The sequence below is a fragment of the Dermacentor silvarum genome, chromosome 1 (assembly GCF_013339745.2).
Source record: "Dermacentor silvarum isolate Dsil-2018 chromosome 1, BIME_Dsil_1.4, whole genome shotgun sequence".
Taxonomy (NCBI): domain Eukaryota; kingdom Metazoa; phylum Arthropoda; class Arachnida; order Ixodida; family Ixodidae; genus Dermacentor; species Dermacentor silvarum.
The window spans coordinates 92,316,742-92,332,025 of NC_051154.1; the positions used below are offsets into that span (position 1 = coordinate 92,316,742).

The following is a 15,284-nucleotide window of genomic DNA, read 5'->3' on the forward strand; positions in this document are numbered from 1 at the left end:
ATTCTGAATGATCTTCGATTTCGTCCTATATACAATGTATATGATATGAACCACAATCGTTTTTCTGTCCTTTCCGTTTGCGAAAGAAAGAGAAGTGTGCTAAAATTTATTTAAAATATATATGGTTAACTCCGCAAGGAGAAGTCAGTAGTCGGCGATGTTTCGACAGCGACTATGGTCGCTGTTGCACAGCACAATAGTTTTTAGCTATCAAGTAAGTCAGGCAAAGTTGTGCGTAGTATATTACAGCAGTTTCGAACTTCAAGCTGTCACTCATACCTCGTTCTTTCACGGGCCCTCACGGCTCCATTATATATATTCCTTTAAAGAGAAAAGCAGCACGTAAAAAAATAGGGTCTTGACACTTGTAGGCGATTTCATCATGGCACGCTGTCTTTGTGGGCGCCAAGCGTGCGCAGCAATGATTCTTTTTTCACCCCAATTGAAGACATGTTTCTAACAATGCATAACATGAAATGAAGATCTGTCACTGGCCTGTCGGGCAGGCCGTCCACCTTAATTGTGGCCTTTCCTTGTTCTCAAAGCATTTATCGCTGCTGATCAATACAACGTCTCGAGTGTCGTGCTATAGTATTTGATTCCTCTTCTTTATGAAAGTTGAATGTGTTCTGGGTAGTAAGGTTTAAGTACTTGAAAATTAATTTTGATCGTAATCAAATCCAGTGCGAACGAAACATGCCTCGCCTAGTAATTACTGCCTGGAAAGGTAAGAGAATATGGCTGGAGTACACCGTAAGCGCTGTCCATTGTGTAAACTGGAGCAGTGCGCTCAGCTGTATGTCTCTACATGTCAACCAACTATAGAAATCCAAAACGGAGGGACATGTTCACAGGAAGATGGAGGCGTGAAGCGATGGACCAGTGTTCGAACTAAGGAATGTCGCTGAAGCCTGCCCTGACGTTGTGCCGTTGAAGTGGCTGCCCTGGCAAAGACAAATGAAAAAAAAAAAAAAAAACAATTGTCGAAACATTGGCTTTAGCGAGATTGCTTGTTTGATCAACCCCCAACCACGTGTTGAGTGTGTGAGAAATCTTAGTACTGTATGTCACTTACGGCTGCAGGTTTCGTATGCGCTACCGACCGTTCTCACTCGAAGAGAACAGGAATAAGGGAAATTAAGGACATTGTCCAGATAACACGCTTTAGCATGCTGTCACCAAATAACGTTTTTGTCTCACTTGTCGATCGGTACAGTAGTACAAATTGACCTAATTGGACCTAATTGCCACGCATCTGCATCAGTTCGCATTAGTTTTGCTTTTTCAACGTTAAGGAAGTAATTCTAGCAATAGTAACGATCCGTACCGACTGCGACCAAGGCCACTTGCTTGTCACCCGTCCACATCTTTCGTCTCATTTCCAGGTTTCGTTTCCACATCCTTCGTTTTCGCGTGGACGGCGCAGCACACCCTTGTCACGTATTTAAGTATCGACACCAGTGAAACAACTTTGGCAGTGCGTTTAAATACTCAGCGTGAAAGTAAATAGAGAATAAGTGGTAGGCACTTTGCGCGAAAAAAGAAACGAAAAAGAAAACCGCTTGCAAGTATTGCGGCGTTGTGATAGCAGTGGTGCGCGATTACGATTGTGACCGTTGCGAATGGCTAGCCTGCACTATGGTCCGCCCTGTTGCGTAAAGGCGCTCTTGTCTCGTGCGCACACCCGAAGACACCAGCAGATGGACGCGCCGCGGGGCGGCAGCGTTTCCACGGGGTGCGTCCCACCCGCGTCGCGTGCGAGCTGGCACATCGCTTAGCGTGGACACCGTCGACGGCCTCCCTAAAGTGCGCGGCTGGGCGAGTGCGCGGCGTGAGAGACCCCCTGCGGAGCGCACGTTCGTCAAGCGCCGGCGACCCGGGGCCCGCGCTCGGCGAAGACGCGCACGCGAGGTTCATTAGCCGCCACCGCCGCGCGCGCGCGCTCTCGCACACACAGTCGCACCTGCCGGCCAGAAGGGAGCCCGCCACCCATGTCTTCTCTTGGCGGCGCTTGGCCGGTGTTTCTCGAGCGCCCGGCAAAAAAACAAAACAAAATAATAATAAAAAAGAGCGAAAGAAAAAAAGGCAGCGAGAGAAGCGGTCGCTCGTACCTGGCCGAGAGCATAAATAAAGGCGTACAGCGAGTCTCCGTAATGAAGACATCGTCTGAGAGCCCCCACGCTCTCCCCCGGCGCGCCGGAGAGAAAGCCGGTGGTCGTATAATCACCAGGGTGACCCAGCGAGGGGGAAGGGAAGAAGAAGCGGGCAACAAGAGAGCCCAGAGGGGGTGCGCGCTCTGTGGGAGGTCGCGTGCTGCGGCCCCCCTCGGGACCCCCCCGGCGCCCTCTTCCTCCGGGGGGTCCCGCCTCCCCGTGGGTAGCCCCGCTCGCCCGCTCTCCGCGCGAGTCGACCGCCGCTGGCCGACGCACTCGCATCGCGCGCGCCGCTCTGTCCGGGACTTCGTGCGGGATGTGCCGAGAGATGGCCGCCTCGGACCCCGGCTCCGACGTGGACGTCGACGGCACCGAGGAGCTCGACGTCGGCTCCGAATCGCATCCGCAGGAAATGCTCGCCGCCGCGACGGCTCGACTCGGTGAGTGGCGTGCGCTGCTGGACTGCCGCGAGGGCTGTCAAAACGTGCGCCTCGAGTTTTGACCGCCTTCGCCGCTCTGGGCGCTGGCTCCCTCGGTGGTCGTCGCCGACCTTCCTCGGCGCTCGTCGACTGCCCTTCGTCGTTTCAGCTGTGCGTCCCGTGAGTCTGCCACGCGTGCTTGGCTTCAAATACTTGAGCGTCTCGAGGATCGCGATAGATGTCAACGCTCGTAACTCGGTGGCTTGGCCTGCTGTGTCCGGGGGTCTTTCTGTTCGTTCTAGTGCCGGAGACTGTCGTGGCTTTCAATTGCGATAACATTAACTGAGAGGTAACTTATGAAACATAAATTCTCGCATCACTGACCAGAATGTCAGTGAAGAACATGACAGTTTATTCTTTTTGCACTTCGGGTTAAGCAAAGCGTTAACTCGGATTGTAGGAATCACAAGTTGTCTACAACGTACGAACGAGCGAGAAGTATGCGGATTGTGTAGACAACATAAGCATCTTGTTGAAGCTACGATATTTAGCTCGACTTTACAACTGTAAGTAAAAGTGTAAGACATTGATAACTTCGCGAGTTAGCGACGCGAAACGCGCAACTTGTGAAGGAGCAAGCGAAGAAAGCACGGTGGTGGTCATGTACCGTGCACTGTGGTGTTTTTATTATGTTCATGTGGCAGGAGATATCGCAGTTCAGCGAAGGGCCTACGGTGTTAACAGGACACGCTAGAAAGCAGTGTTGTGCAGCGCGTGACATATATACATTGTGGTGGCAAGCTGTAATGTGGCATTGTGGACTTCCCTTTCGGTTTTCTGGAGTTTGGCTATTGATAAGCTGTTACATTTTATGTTTTTACTGCTAGAAATGCTCACACTTTCGGCGCTGTCATTCCCTTTTTGTAAGTTTTGTTGCCCTTTTGAATTATGCAGCAAAGGCTCATGACAACTGTGATTCGTTGCTGCAGCTTTCAATTGACAGCTCTTGTAAAAGTTCCCATCACATGACAGCTATAGCCAGGGTTTAGTCATTATTCCTTGCAACGCTTTAAAATAATATTTGGACACCATATATTTATTTACCAGGATAAACAACCATGAAATTTTGTTGCTGTAGAATATTGTTACGGGGAGTTATGTTAACCTGTGTTAACCTGTATATGTTAACCTGTGTTGGCTAATGTCCATCGCATTTATAGATAATATATAGGCAAAGAAAAGCTATAATTCACACCTAATATGTCAAACCCCCCTCCCCCCCCCCCTTTTTTTTTCTATGGCCTGTATAATAACGTGGTCACTTTTTTTTTTCTTTTACAAACCAAAGCGCCATAGTTCTCATTCGCAAAGAAGCTTATGAAAGATTATTCTCACGTCCCTGTCATTTCAAGCCGTCACGGGTGTTTCCAGTGAGCATGAGCTTTGTGTTAGTGGCCCCACCGATGCCTGCGTGCAATTCTTTACTGTGTGCGCATTCTTCAAAAACACTTTTTTTTTCCTTTGCGTATTCGCACCCACGTTCCTGAATCTGGCTATTTGGCCACGGAACTGTACCAACGTAACCTATAGGAACCCCTTTCTAAAAAGGACCGCCTCCATAGGCTGTATATGTAAAGATATTTGAAGTGCGATATAGCATTTTTATTTTGCGTATCCTCAGCTACATGCCTGAATATAGCTATCTATTGGCCTCGGAGGTCTTCCAAAGTTAAAACAATAGCACCGGCTGTGAAACTGACGATCGGTCCACTACCAATACTCTCCAAACACAGCGCATTGACCGCAATAAAATAAAAAATAACAATAGTCAATAATATAAGCGTATATCTTGCTCTGCAAAATGGTTTCACCGGTCACATTAAAGGTAGCACCACAAAAATATGAAATCCTTCCTTTTGGAGCGTAAACTTTTTTGCGCGTGAATCAAACTACGCGCTAGGCTGAAATTTCGCCGCACGTTAAAGAGCAACAGGTAGTCAAAATCATCCCGAAGACCCCCACTGCGACGTCCCTTTTATACAGAACTGTGGCGTTGAGACGCTATATCCTATCAAGTATTATTATGAAATGAGAGGGCCTGGGACGCACGCAATAGGAGACATCTTCCCGTTGCATTCTTATGCTACCACAGCCGCAGTGCCGGCATTATGGATATACCATGAGGTGCGACTATCTGTGACAAAAACAGCTTTAAGCATTTTCTGCTGTAAATAACAATAGCTGTGCTCGCATATCTGTTGTGCATTTGTGCATCTACAATTTCCCAAAATCGCGCCGAGACACCCGCATCCCCTACTGTCAGAGGTGTGGCCAAGGGCTGCAGAATACTTAGCATCCCCTCCCTGCAATTTTAATTCAACTCGGTGTCTTTCTTATTTTGTGTGCAGGCATGTACGTCAACTTTTAGTCACGTGTTCCAACTTTATAAGCTATACGCTATTAGACCGGGACAATTACAAAGTCCGAGTACTCGTAGAAGCTGCACGAAGTTTGACCATGCATGCTGAAAGTACCGGTGTGGTTCGAGTGCGATGTCTAATGTATACTTATGCAGTTTAGTTTTATTAGCACGCATGCAATGTTCTTTAAGAAGACAGTGAGTCGCGTTTTATTCATTTCTTTCTCTTTCATTTTTTGTTTTACTTTTTTGTTAACTTCGACCACAGCAGAGAAACATGTTGCAGACACTTCCAACGGAAAAGAAAGAAGGAAACAAACGACAGCACCGATACTTAAAGCATTGAGAGATTTCCGACGAGTGCATCTGTTGTGGTTTGTCAATCCGCGGGTGTCGAGAGCGAAATTAACAGATTTCGGCCTCACAACTCGTCTACGACAGGAGTACGAACGGAAACATGGCCACCGCGGCCTTGTGTTACTCCGCGTCGCTGACAGCTCACGTGTTTCTGGAACCGGAGCAAACGCACGCGGAGCTGTGAAACGCACCGCGGCGCTATGCTCGTGATTCGTGTTACCCTCAGCAATGTTGCGTCTATACCCGCTGAAACGCGAGTCTTCCTAGACATCTGTACTCCGGGAGCTGCCGTGGGCGGCACAGGAAGGAGGCTCAAGGGCCGAGACAGCAGCTGTAACATACGTCCTGGGAATGCTGTACGTTGGTAAATTTCAACAGACACTCCGGTCCGTTTGTCAGAGGCGGATGGATGCTCTTTTGAACCGTCCTGACAGGTTCTTGATTCTTCCGAGGCGCCACTGACACGCTGATTTATACGTTGCACGGCTTTACTGGTGCGGCAGGGCGTGAAACATGCCCCGACACTCTTCGCCGTTCATTCTGGACATCGTGGCTTTTCATATAGTAAAAAATTTACGCGCACGACCGACAGGTGCTGCACTGGCTCGATATTGGCTCTCCCCGAGCGACGGCGGTGGTCCGCGAGGTGCGCGGTTTCCCCGCAGCAATTTATACGCGAGAAATGATCGCACCATGAACAGCGGGAAAGAAAAACAAGGAGCAGGCTCGACTCTATACTGCCAGCCCTGAAACGTCCTATTTCTCAAGGCTGGCAACCCCCCACCCCGCTCGCCGCGTTTGGCGCCCAACCACTGCTCGCTTTTTCCTTTTTTCTTCTGATCGGCGCGGGTGGCGTAAATTGCAGCCGCGTCTTCTCACTTCGCGTAAATTAAGTTACCAAGTGAACGAGCGGAGAGAAACAAACCGCGGGTGCGTGTAGTACGTGGGCAGATAAATAGACGCCACCGATCATCTCCTGCGCGAACAGCTCAATCTCCGCGCTACCTCATTACGGGAAGATGCCGGTCCAGCGGCGCGCACGCAATTGCCGCTGCGGTTCACTTTTGTTCGCCGCCGACTCGTAGTGCTTGCTCCAAGCTCGAGCACGCCTTTTTTGTGCTCTCCCCACTTGCCCCTCGCTCTCTTGCCGCGCGGCTCACATGTGGGTGCAAAGAGAGCGCGCCCCTCCCACCGCGCCCCTCTGTCGAGGGCTCCTCTCGGCTGCGCACCTTGGCCGTAACGAAAGCCCGCAAGGTGCACTCACGTGTCGGCGGCGTGCGTCAGACAAACCGAGACCCCTTCTTGGAAAATTACTGGTCGCCGCTAGACAAGTACTACTTTCTTCTTCTGCAGCACCACTTTCTTGGCTGCGCGGATGCGCTGCACCCCTTCCAATCCACCGACCGTCTGTCAGTACGCTCGTGAAACTATTAATAACTCAATTCGTTCGCAGAGGCTTTATTGCGACGGCATAGCCCTAACCTCGGTTCACTCGGGCAGATCTTGCAGTCGCGTGTATACAACGCGCGGTGACTATTCTCCTTGTCCCTGCTAATGTCTTCCAGTATACATAGCGCAAGAAAAATGAATGCACACCACCTATAGCCCAATTCATCGCTCTTCTAAATGTTATTCTTGTACTTACACCGAGCTCAACTGTGCCAGCTATAGAACCGTCTTCCGTGATGAAAACGCCGCCATGTCAGAGTCCCTGCGACCGGTTCTTAAAAAAAAAAAGAAAAAAAAAAAGCTATGGACTGGTACTGACGATTTTCTTGTTCTACTCCATCTTGCGGGAACTCATGCTCTGACCACGAAGTACGGCATCGCGTTGCTTCATGTTTCGCGCATTGAATAATAATTACCGCATCGCCAGCGTTGGCTGACTATAGATAGCGGAAGACAGTCAAGCAGCTCATAAGAGAGAGTGAAACCATGCAACGAAATGTAGCCCGAACGAATGGATCACCGAAAAAGATGCGCGGAAGAAACGCTGCGTGCAGCTAGGACGACAAAGAAAGAATGGCCGAGCCCTTGAATCTCTTTGTGTCCCAAGCGCTGAGCAGCATCGCAGGTCATTGTGGACAAAGAGGCATGCTTTGCGGAGGTCCGCGATTGTAGAGACAGTGGCCGGAGGTACGCACGCGACGCCGCGCTCGGCAGGCCGCAAGGGCGAAGAGGTGCTGCGCCCTATCTGTCCGCTGCATCTGGCCGCGACCTCCCTGGCGCTGCGTCCGTAGAGAAAAGGGGGGGGGGGGGGGGGGGGGCGCCCAGAAACGACCCCCGTGCGCGCATGGTGAGCGCGCGCGTGCGTGGCACCGAGCCGGCCACGCGGGCGACACTTGTGACCTCCCCCCCCCCCTCCCGCGCAATCTGCGGCGGACGCACCCAGCAGAGACCACCTCCGCTGGGAAGCTCCAGCAGTGGAGGGGGGCACTGAAGAAAGAGACAGTGCAAAAACAAAGTCGTAAAAGTGCCCACGCGCGGTGGGCTCTCGCTTTCGCTGCTGGCCCGACTCAGGACGGCCGCCCTGCGGCTGCCGGACACGGGCCAGCAGCGCAATCTCTCCGTCCGAAGAGATGCCGATAAGGTGCCAAAGCGCTGACTGAATGGACCGCTGCGCTGGCTCGTCTACTGCGGATGCGGTTTTTCACGTTCCTCGTCACTAGTCGAGTTTGTTTTTAGCAGGCGCACACTCGACTTGAGTACCTTCCACGAGATTATATACTCTAACGCGCCCACCTTTCTTTTCTTTTTTTCCCGGTGACTCGGTAGCTTGGAATTTTGTGTCGAGCGTTTTGTTTCCTGGGGGCTTGTACTTGATTTACGCGTCACTTGCAAGTCGCCTCCCATATCTATTTTTCTCTCTCCTCTTAGGAGTATTTGCACGAGCAACACACTGACAGATCCAACAAGATATTTAAGACACGCACAAATCGTGCTTGCCAGTTAAGAGAGGCAGCTTTAGTGCAATTATAGGGCTGTACAAGTACGCTATTTCCGCTAGATACAACATATATGTTACCGTTATTGTGGTGCAGCAACTTCAGCTTGAATATAAAGTCAACTATGATCACTCTCAAGAACGGACATTGAAGAAAGAGAAACATATGGTTGGGTGTCGGTCTCAAATATAAATATTTCTTTTTCTTTTGCTTCATTACAAACTCTTAACTTTCTCCAAATACCGTTGCACAGTATTTCGGCGCGATCATCTCATCAAGCGAGCATATCGGCAGTGTTCATTCTGGAGGATGACTGGATGTAAAGCGCATCTGTCATGGCAGTTGTAAGTGGTCCGGTACGAACAAGATCCAAGCCAAGTAGTCAATGTATAGCGTGTCTGGAACTGAATTTTCTAAAACAACTTCTATAGGACTGGCTATTATTTCTCATTTCGTCTTGCTCGAGAAAAAAACCAGAGCGGCGAATGGCGTTTGATTATCTAACGACCCTTTTGGGAGTCACAGTTTACGCTGATAAGCTTTACACTAGAAAAGAAAAAAAAAAAAAAACAACTCCAAGTAACTTTTTTTGTATGCTTTGTCAGAGCAACTGGTGCACGTCCAGTTTTCGGTCATCGGATCTTGGGGACCTTATCTGCGGTCAGGGGCTTGAAGCGAGGACTTTTATGGAAAACCAGCTTGGCGCGCGTTGTCTCTCATTTAATGGCGCTCACGTAGGCAGCTCAGGCGACTTGGCCAAGCCGGCGACTGGCCCATATTCATTCATGAGGCCACTGTTGGGCCCCACGGAATGCCACGGGCACAGCCGTGCCACAAAGGGCTCGCGCGCGCGCACACCGCGCAGTGGGTCCGGCGATGAAGACGTCCGGACCTGTTGCGGAGTCGGCGCAGGCACCGCGACGGGGGGGTTTCGAGGAATCCGGCCTGGATGGCCCTTTGTGCGCAGGGTCACCCAGCGGCCCGCTCTATTGAGTTGTCAGCTCGGATGAGCAAGCGGCCAAGCAAGCGGGCGCCGCAAGGAAGGGGCGGTGGCGCCCAACTGGGTGGAGCACACACGCGGCGCTTGATTTAGACAAGGCTCGCGAAACGGCGCTTTCTCGCCCTCTCCGTGACGGAAGGAAGGGCCACCTTGGGTCCCGAAAATCCGGCACCGACCGATGGGGCTGACAAAACGGCCCCGCCAGACGCCGACGAGTTCTGGGAAGAGAGCCCCTGGCGAGGGCAGCAGTGCGCGAGGTTTATTTTTCCCGATCGCGGGTGGGTGGCGGAGGGGTCACGGTTGGGGGAGGCGGCTTTATGGAGCGCCGCTGCTGCGGTCCCCGGCTGCCATTGTGCGGACTTCCTCCTTTTCCGACGCCGGTTATTAAACGCGCGGGCGCGGCGCGACCCCCCGTGGAGCACGTCTGGGCTGCGCTCGCAGCCCAGCGGGCGGCCATGCACGCCCTTGCGTCGTCGTGGCAAGGGTTCGTCCGGACAGGGTGCGCGTAATTGGGTGCGGAGAACTCTCGTATGCACTGCACATGAACATCGAGACATGTGCCACATGTGTTAGTTATGTGTTACCCCGACATGTGTCCTGCTCGCTTCCTTGCTGCATGTCATACCCCGACGCGTTCCGCAAAGTGCCCTTGAACTTGTCCGAGCGCGCTCTGTTTCACTCCTGGCGTCATTGAAGCGCTGCTTGCCTAAGTGCCACTCGGGAAGATGAGGCGTGTGCGAAGGCGGCAGACACGTGCTGTCGCGCCGGGCGTGTCCGCCGTTTCTGAGCGTGCGCCTGTCTTGTCCCCAGGGGCAGCCCCGGGCGGCGGCGCAGGCACGCCCTCGTCGTGGCGCTCTTCGTCCGGCAGCCCCGAGGACGAGCTGACGTCGGCGTCACTGTCGCCCCCTCCCTCGCTGCTGGCCGGCGGCCCGGCGTCGGCCTCCTGCTCCGACTCCGAGCTGTCCTTCACCATCGGCGTCACAGAGGCGACGCCCTACGCCTGCCACTTCTGCGACAAGGCCTTCCCCAGGCTCAGCTACCTCAAGCGACACGAACAGGTACGCCAAACCGTGGTTCCAAATCGCACATCCTGCCCGTGCGCGATCGGAGTGCGTTCGCTGCGCGTGTATACGTTATGTTAGTCGAATGCCGCCCTGCATCGAATATGCTACTAACAGGCAAACCACAGGACCGCGTACGATCCATGCTTCCCTCTCTCGAACAAACGGCCAGCAGGGAACGGATGCTATCCCTGAACTTCTTGTGTGGGGAACCGCTTGCTGGCTTCGCTCTGCTCGGGCTGTGCGGCCGCGCACCAACAACGCCCGCTTTTATTAGCTATTTGCCTCGGCAATTTCTGGCGCGCGAGGTAGACGTACTGAGGTCCATAGCCTTTTCGTGGGCGCTGCCGAGGACTTGTCCTTTCTGCCCTTCGTTGACAATTGCCGAGGCTCGCACGCCACAGCACGGGTCGCTCGGGAGAGTGGCCAGCCTATAAAAAAGGCTATAAATCTTTGACGAGAGGGGCCGTCCCGCTCAGCGCCGCCAGCAGCGGCGAGACATAAAGCGGCTCCCCGCATTGCAGCGTGCCGATCGCGAGGAGACGCTGACCAGACCCCGCTCCCTCGAGAGCAAGATCGAGTCCCTGCCCGCAATGCGGTTACCCGATCCACATTAACGTGCTTACGCCTAATCCAGGACCCGCGAATATCATGGCCGCTAGACCTGGCGCCGCACAACGGCAGAGGGAAGAAAAACGAAAGCGCAGAGAATGGCGCCGAGGTGCGACAACGCAATTTAGATCATCTAATTTGAGGCATCCCTGGCTTGGCCTTGCGGCCGGCCAAAGTGGATTAGCGCCGGCCGGTTACCTCTGGGGCAGTACTCGCTGTCCCGCTACGGCGTCCCATTCGGCCTGTTTATCTGGTTGGCCCGCTAATGGGCGCCAACTTGCCGTCAATCGTGACTACATGCCTACCGCTGAGGCGGATCGGAGGATGCCTTCCGCACTGTGGCCACCGCTGCCGTTGATCTGGCCATCTAGAGAAGCGCACATGTCCACTTACGGGCTTACGCGAGCGCAAATGAGCTTTTGTGCAAGGACGCCTGTACGTAACAAGCGAGGACTAACTAGCGCTGCCATTGTCTGCTCGGTCAACATAGCCGGCGAAGCACACCCTTTCGCGCTAATGGACAGAGCGCAATCCCAGGGCTGCATAGACGACTTTTTGTCTTCTCAAAGCGGGTCTTCCCACTCGAACACGGCACGTGTATATCTTTGCACACATATGTGATGCCTTGGCAATCCCGTTTTAACACTGCACGTTTTCTGATCCCTGTTATGAGAGTCGGCTAAGAATTGTGGAACGTGGCAGAAATGCGACACTGTTAGTTGTTTTGCAACCAGAACGCTCACCGAAAATCTGAATTTTTCGATCACCAATATTTAGCGGGAGTCTCACGTGCTCGAAAAATCTCGACAATTTGTAAATTATAGTGACGAGATGAAAATGCTTACATCGTCAGTCGTTTTGTCTGCTAAACTGTGCTCGAGAAGGAGCGCATTTTTGTTCTCCAAACGGCGCTTCGATACCTCGATGACATTACCAATCCGGTGTGTATATGCCGCAAACAACCGCGGGGACGCTATAGGTAAATATTTCGAGTAATATATACTGGTTAAAGGCGCCGTGGCTAACGGCTCTTGATCGGTTCGAGCAACCTGGACCGTCCTGATATGCATGCAGTGCAAGGCGGCATTCGCACTCATTTATACTCGACTGTCGTAGTTAAAGGCACGAATTTCTTTTTCAAGTCTGTGGCCTTTATTATAATTACCGGGCGCCAATTAAAGGCACCAACGCGTTGCCTAAGCACCCTATATATAAAGAAACATCGGTCAGACATGAAGGCTCCCCGCCTCATACGCATACATACACGTCCACGCCTACATGATGCTCTTCGGCGAGATATTGTGAGGCGATGACCGTGACGTTGAATGTGCACCCTTGTGCGTTGCAGGTGCACAGCGACCGGATGCCGTTTCGATGCGACTTCTGCCAGCGGCTGTTCAAGCACAAACGCAGTCGCGACCGACACGTGAAGCTGCACACGGGAGACCGCAAGTACCGGTGCTCGCAGTGCGAGGCGGCCTTCTCGCGCTCCGACCACCTCAAGATCCACATGAAGACTCACGACCACGCCAAGCCGTTCCAGTGCGCCATGTGCAACCGCGGCTACAACACCGCTGCGGCCCTCACCTCGCACATGCAGAATCACCGCAAGAGTGCCGCTGCCGCCGCCGCCGTCAATGGCCTCGAGCCGTCGGCCGCGCTCTCCCGGCCCGGCTCGAGTCTGGCATCGGCTAACGGAGCGACGACGCTTACTGCAATGGGCAACCCCGTCGACAATGGATCGGTGAGTGTACCTATGGCTCCGCGTTTGGCGGTTTTGATTTTACCCCCCCCCCCCTTTTTTTTTTTCTTCTCTCTCTTTTTTTTTTCCTCTGAACACATTTTCCAGAACTTTCATCAGCTTTCTTGGCGGATAATTCCTCGCGTAGAGCTTTTCGGTGTCTATCTGGTTTACTAATTAAGTTGACGCTGAATCGACCTGTAAACTGCAGATCCATGGTCTTCAACGTTGTATAGTTGCATAGAATATGCAGAATAACAACAGAATAGAGGAACAGTCTATAGCAAAGGTACAGCGCTATATGATGATGTGTCTGTGCAGTAATTGAGAGTGAACGCATTTGAGATTCGAAGACAAATATACATTGAGACTTTATAATACAGAAAAACAAATTCAGTTGGTCTTACGAGCCATTGCGAAAAGTAATGGAGAGAGAGACAAATAATACTTATTAGTTCCATACGAACTAAAGTTCTGAAATGTGCTCCAAGTCACGCCATCCGTGCCTTCACTATGTACCTCATTGCTTGGGAGCCAGAATGACACGTGACCTCGCCAGGCGACTTGCATTATTGGAGTGCATGTAGGCAGCTGCTGCGCGCCGATTTTAGCTATCTGGTAACTTTACTTTCACTGACACTTTTCGGTTAAAACCGAATTCTGGGGCAAATATTCGGCGTGGCTCTTTCGCTGTTTCTTGGCTTCAACCGAAAATGACGAACCCTAAGTATAACCCCATTGGAACCTGCCTTTACGACCACCGACAGCGTTCTCCTAGATCTGCCGTATATGCTTGTACGACTCATTTTACATAACACGCGCACACGAGATGATACGTGCATGCCTTAGAGGAGCTCACGATGCCAGCGTGCAGGCGGCTGCTCTCCGCACCAGAAAATTAAATAAATACTACTATACTATTACTATCTATTATTATTACTACTACAGGAGTATAGTAGTAGTAGTAGTAGTAGTAGTAAGACGCTCACCAAATGGGGAATCGCATGTCGCATATGCAACGACGCTCAATGCACAGTATATATGGAATGCTCGTATACGATGTAACACTAGTAATGCGTAAATTCTAGCCCTTTGCCTAGGCCTCGGCCTTTCCCTTATAAGCATATAGAACGAGCAAGTGGACGCATTCAGGTTGGCAGCTCTTACGAGCGAAAAGCTTTCTTAATTCGCTACTCCAGTTTGCAAAACTTCTTTTATGTTTAAGTGCTCCTTTGCGTAAGCCGGCGCTTATGCGCCGGCCAATATATGACAGTGAGAGAGCGATCGCTTCCTTGTGTCCCATCACATTATCACATTGGGCTCTTTACTAAAAACCTGGAATGTAAAGAAAATAATAATAATCTACAGATATACGAAATATAGTGCACCCATCTTGAACAGGTATACTTGTTATATGCATATACTTACGAATGATATGGCGCTGTTGTATGGGTGCACAAGTGTGGCCCTGCTTCATATTGCTCTAAATGTAGATTCCTAACTTGTCGCAGACGTCCATGTCACGGGAGGACAGCTCCTCGTGCTCGACTGACAAGCTGAGCCTAACTGGTGGCAGTCCTGGTCCGGGCAGCGTTGAAATCCAAGCAAACGGATGCAAATCGGTAAGTCCACTGAACATTTCGACCAGCGCCCAGATGGTGTCTGCTATTGCACATAGTGGGCCCTGTTTTTGACATACGGGGGTCTGTGCCATCGAACCACAGTTTGCGCTTATGCCAATGTCCTCCTCCTCCCTCCATCCGCAACTCCAAACAAAGAACTGAAAATTATAAATAAGTATTTAAGAAAAAGGCCCTTGCATAGGCTTTTGCAAGTATATAATTTTTATTGTACGTAAATGTGATCTTTGCAGGCGACGACGTTATAGTCGGAGGTTCATCAGGTGTGCTTTAGGCCCACGTGTTAATGTGTTAACGTGTGACAGTGTTAATAAAATAACACTGTCACGTTCTTGAGTATAACGCATGCCCACACAAATAACAGTCGACAAGGGGTCGATCGAAAATGTATCGTCGTAACAACTTATCCTCGCAGGCTGGCCTTGCAGTTTTTACGTTGTAACTTTATAATGCACCGGATAAAACGTATGTAAACGCTTTTGTATGCTAAATAATGAAGACGTCAGTCTGCCGAGTTCGTAATGCCCCTACTGTTGTAGAGTACTTGCCGCAAGTTTAATTTCAAGTTGATATCCAGTTGGCTCCGTGTGTGTTGTCTTAGCAGTTGTGTCGTCTTTTGCACTCAGATCGAGGGCATTGCATTAATACACTATATTTGTGAAGCCACGCGAAATTGGTGTTTTGTCACTGCAAACAGCGGTATCGGCACATCGCCCAACGTCGAGTCAATCCTTTTATTTAGGAAGCAGACCGGCTTAAGTACTTCACGTCTATTCTTACGGGTATTGTCAGAAACGCGGATGCGCATTCAAAAGAATACGCAGACAAAGGGCTCTTGTGCTCGTGCTGACTCCATATTTGGAATCCAGGCGCATAGTTCAATCCATGTAATCTATAGGGACTGCCATGGCGTCCGCGCACAGTCTGTACGAGGAAT

General features: G+C 51.3%; 1 protein-coding gene across 3 annotated transcripts in view; it reads left to right on the plus strand.

The window, feature by feature from the left end:
• Window positions 1-15,284, plus strand: part of LOC119432403 (zinc finger protein 423) — a 145,345-nt gene that overhangs the window by 126,952 nt on the left and 3,109 nt on the right. For 2 of the 3 annotated variants that reach the window (XM_049670917.1, XM_037699580.2), the window contains 3 exons: window positions 10,104-10,351; window positions 12,315-12,710; window positions 14,219-14,329. In XM_049670917.1, coding sequence (XP_049526874.1) covers window positions 10,104-10,351; window positions 12,315-12,710; window positions 14,219-14,329 — 755 coding nt within the window. Of the gene's footprint in view, window positions 1-2,404; window positions 2,594-10,103; window positions 10,352-12,314; window positions 12,711-14,218; window positions 14,330-15,284 lie in introns of those variants that run through there. The other variant, XM_037699573.2, reaches the window with a different exon arrangement.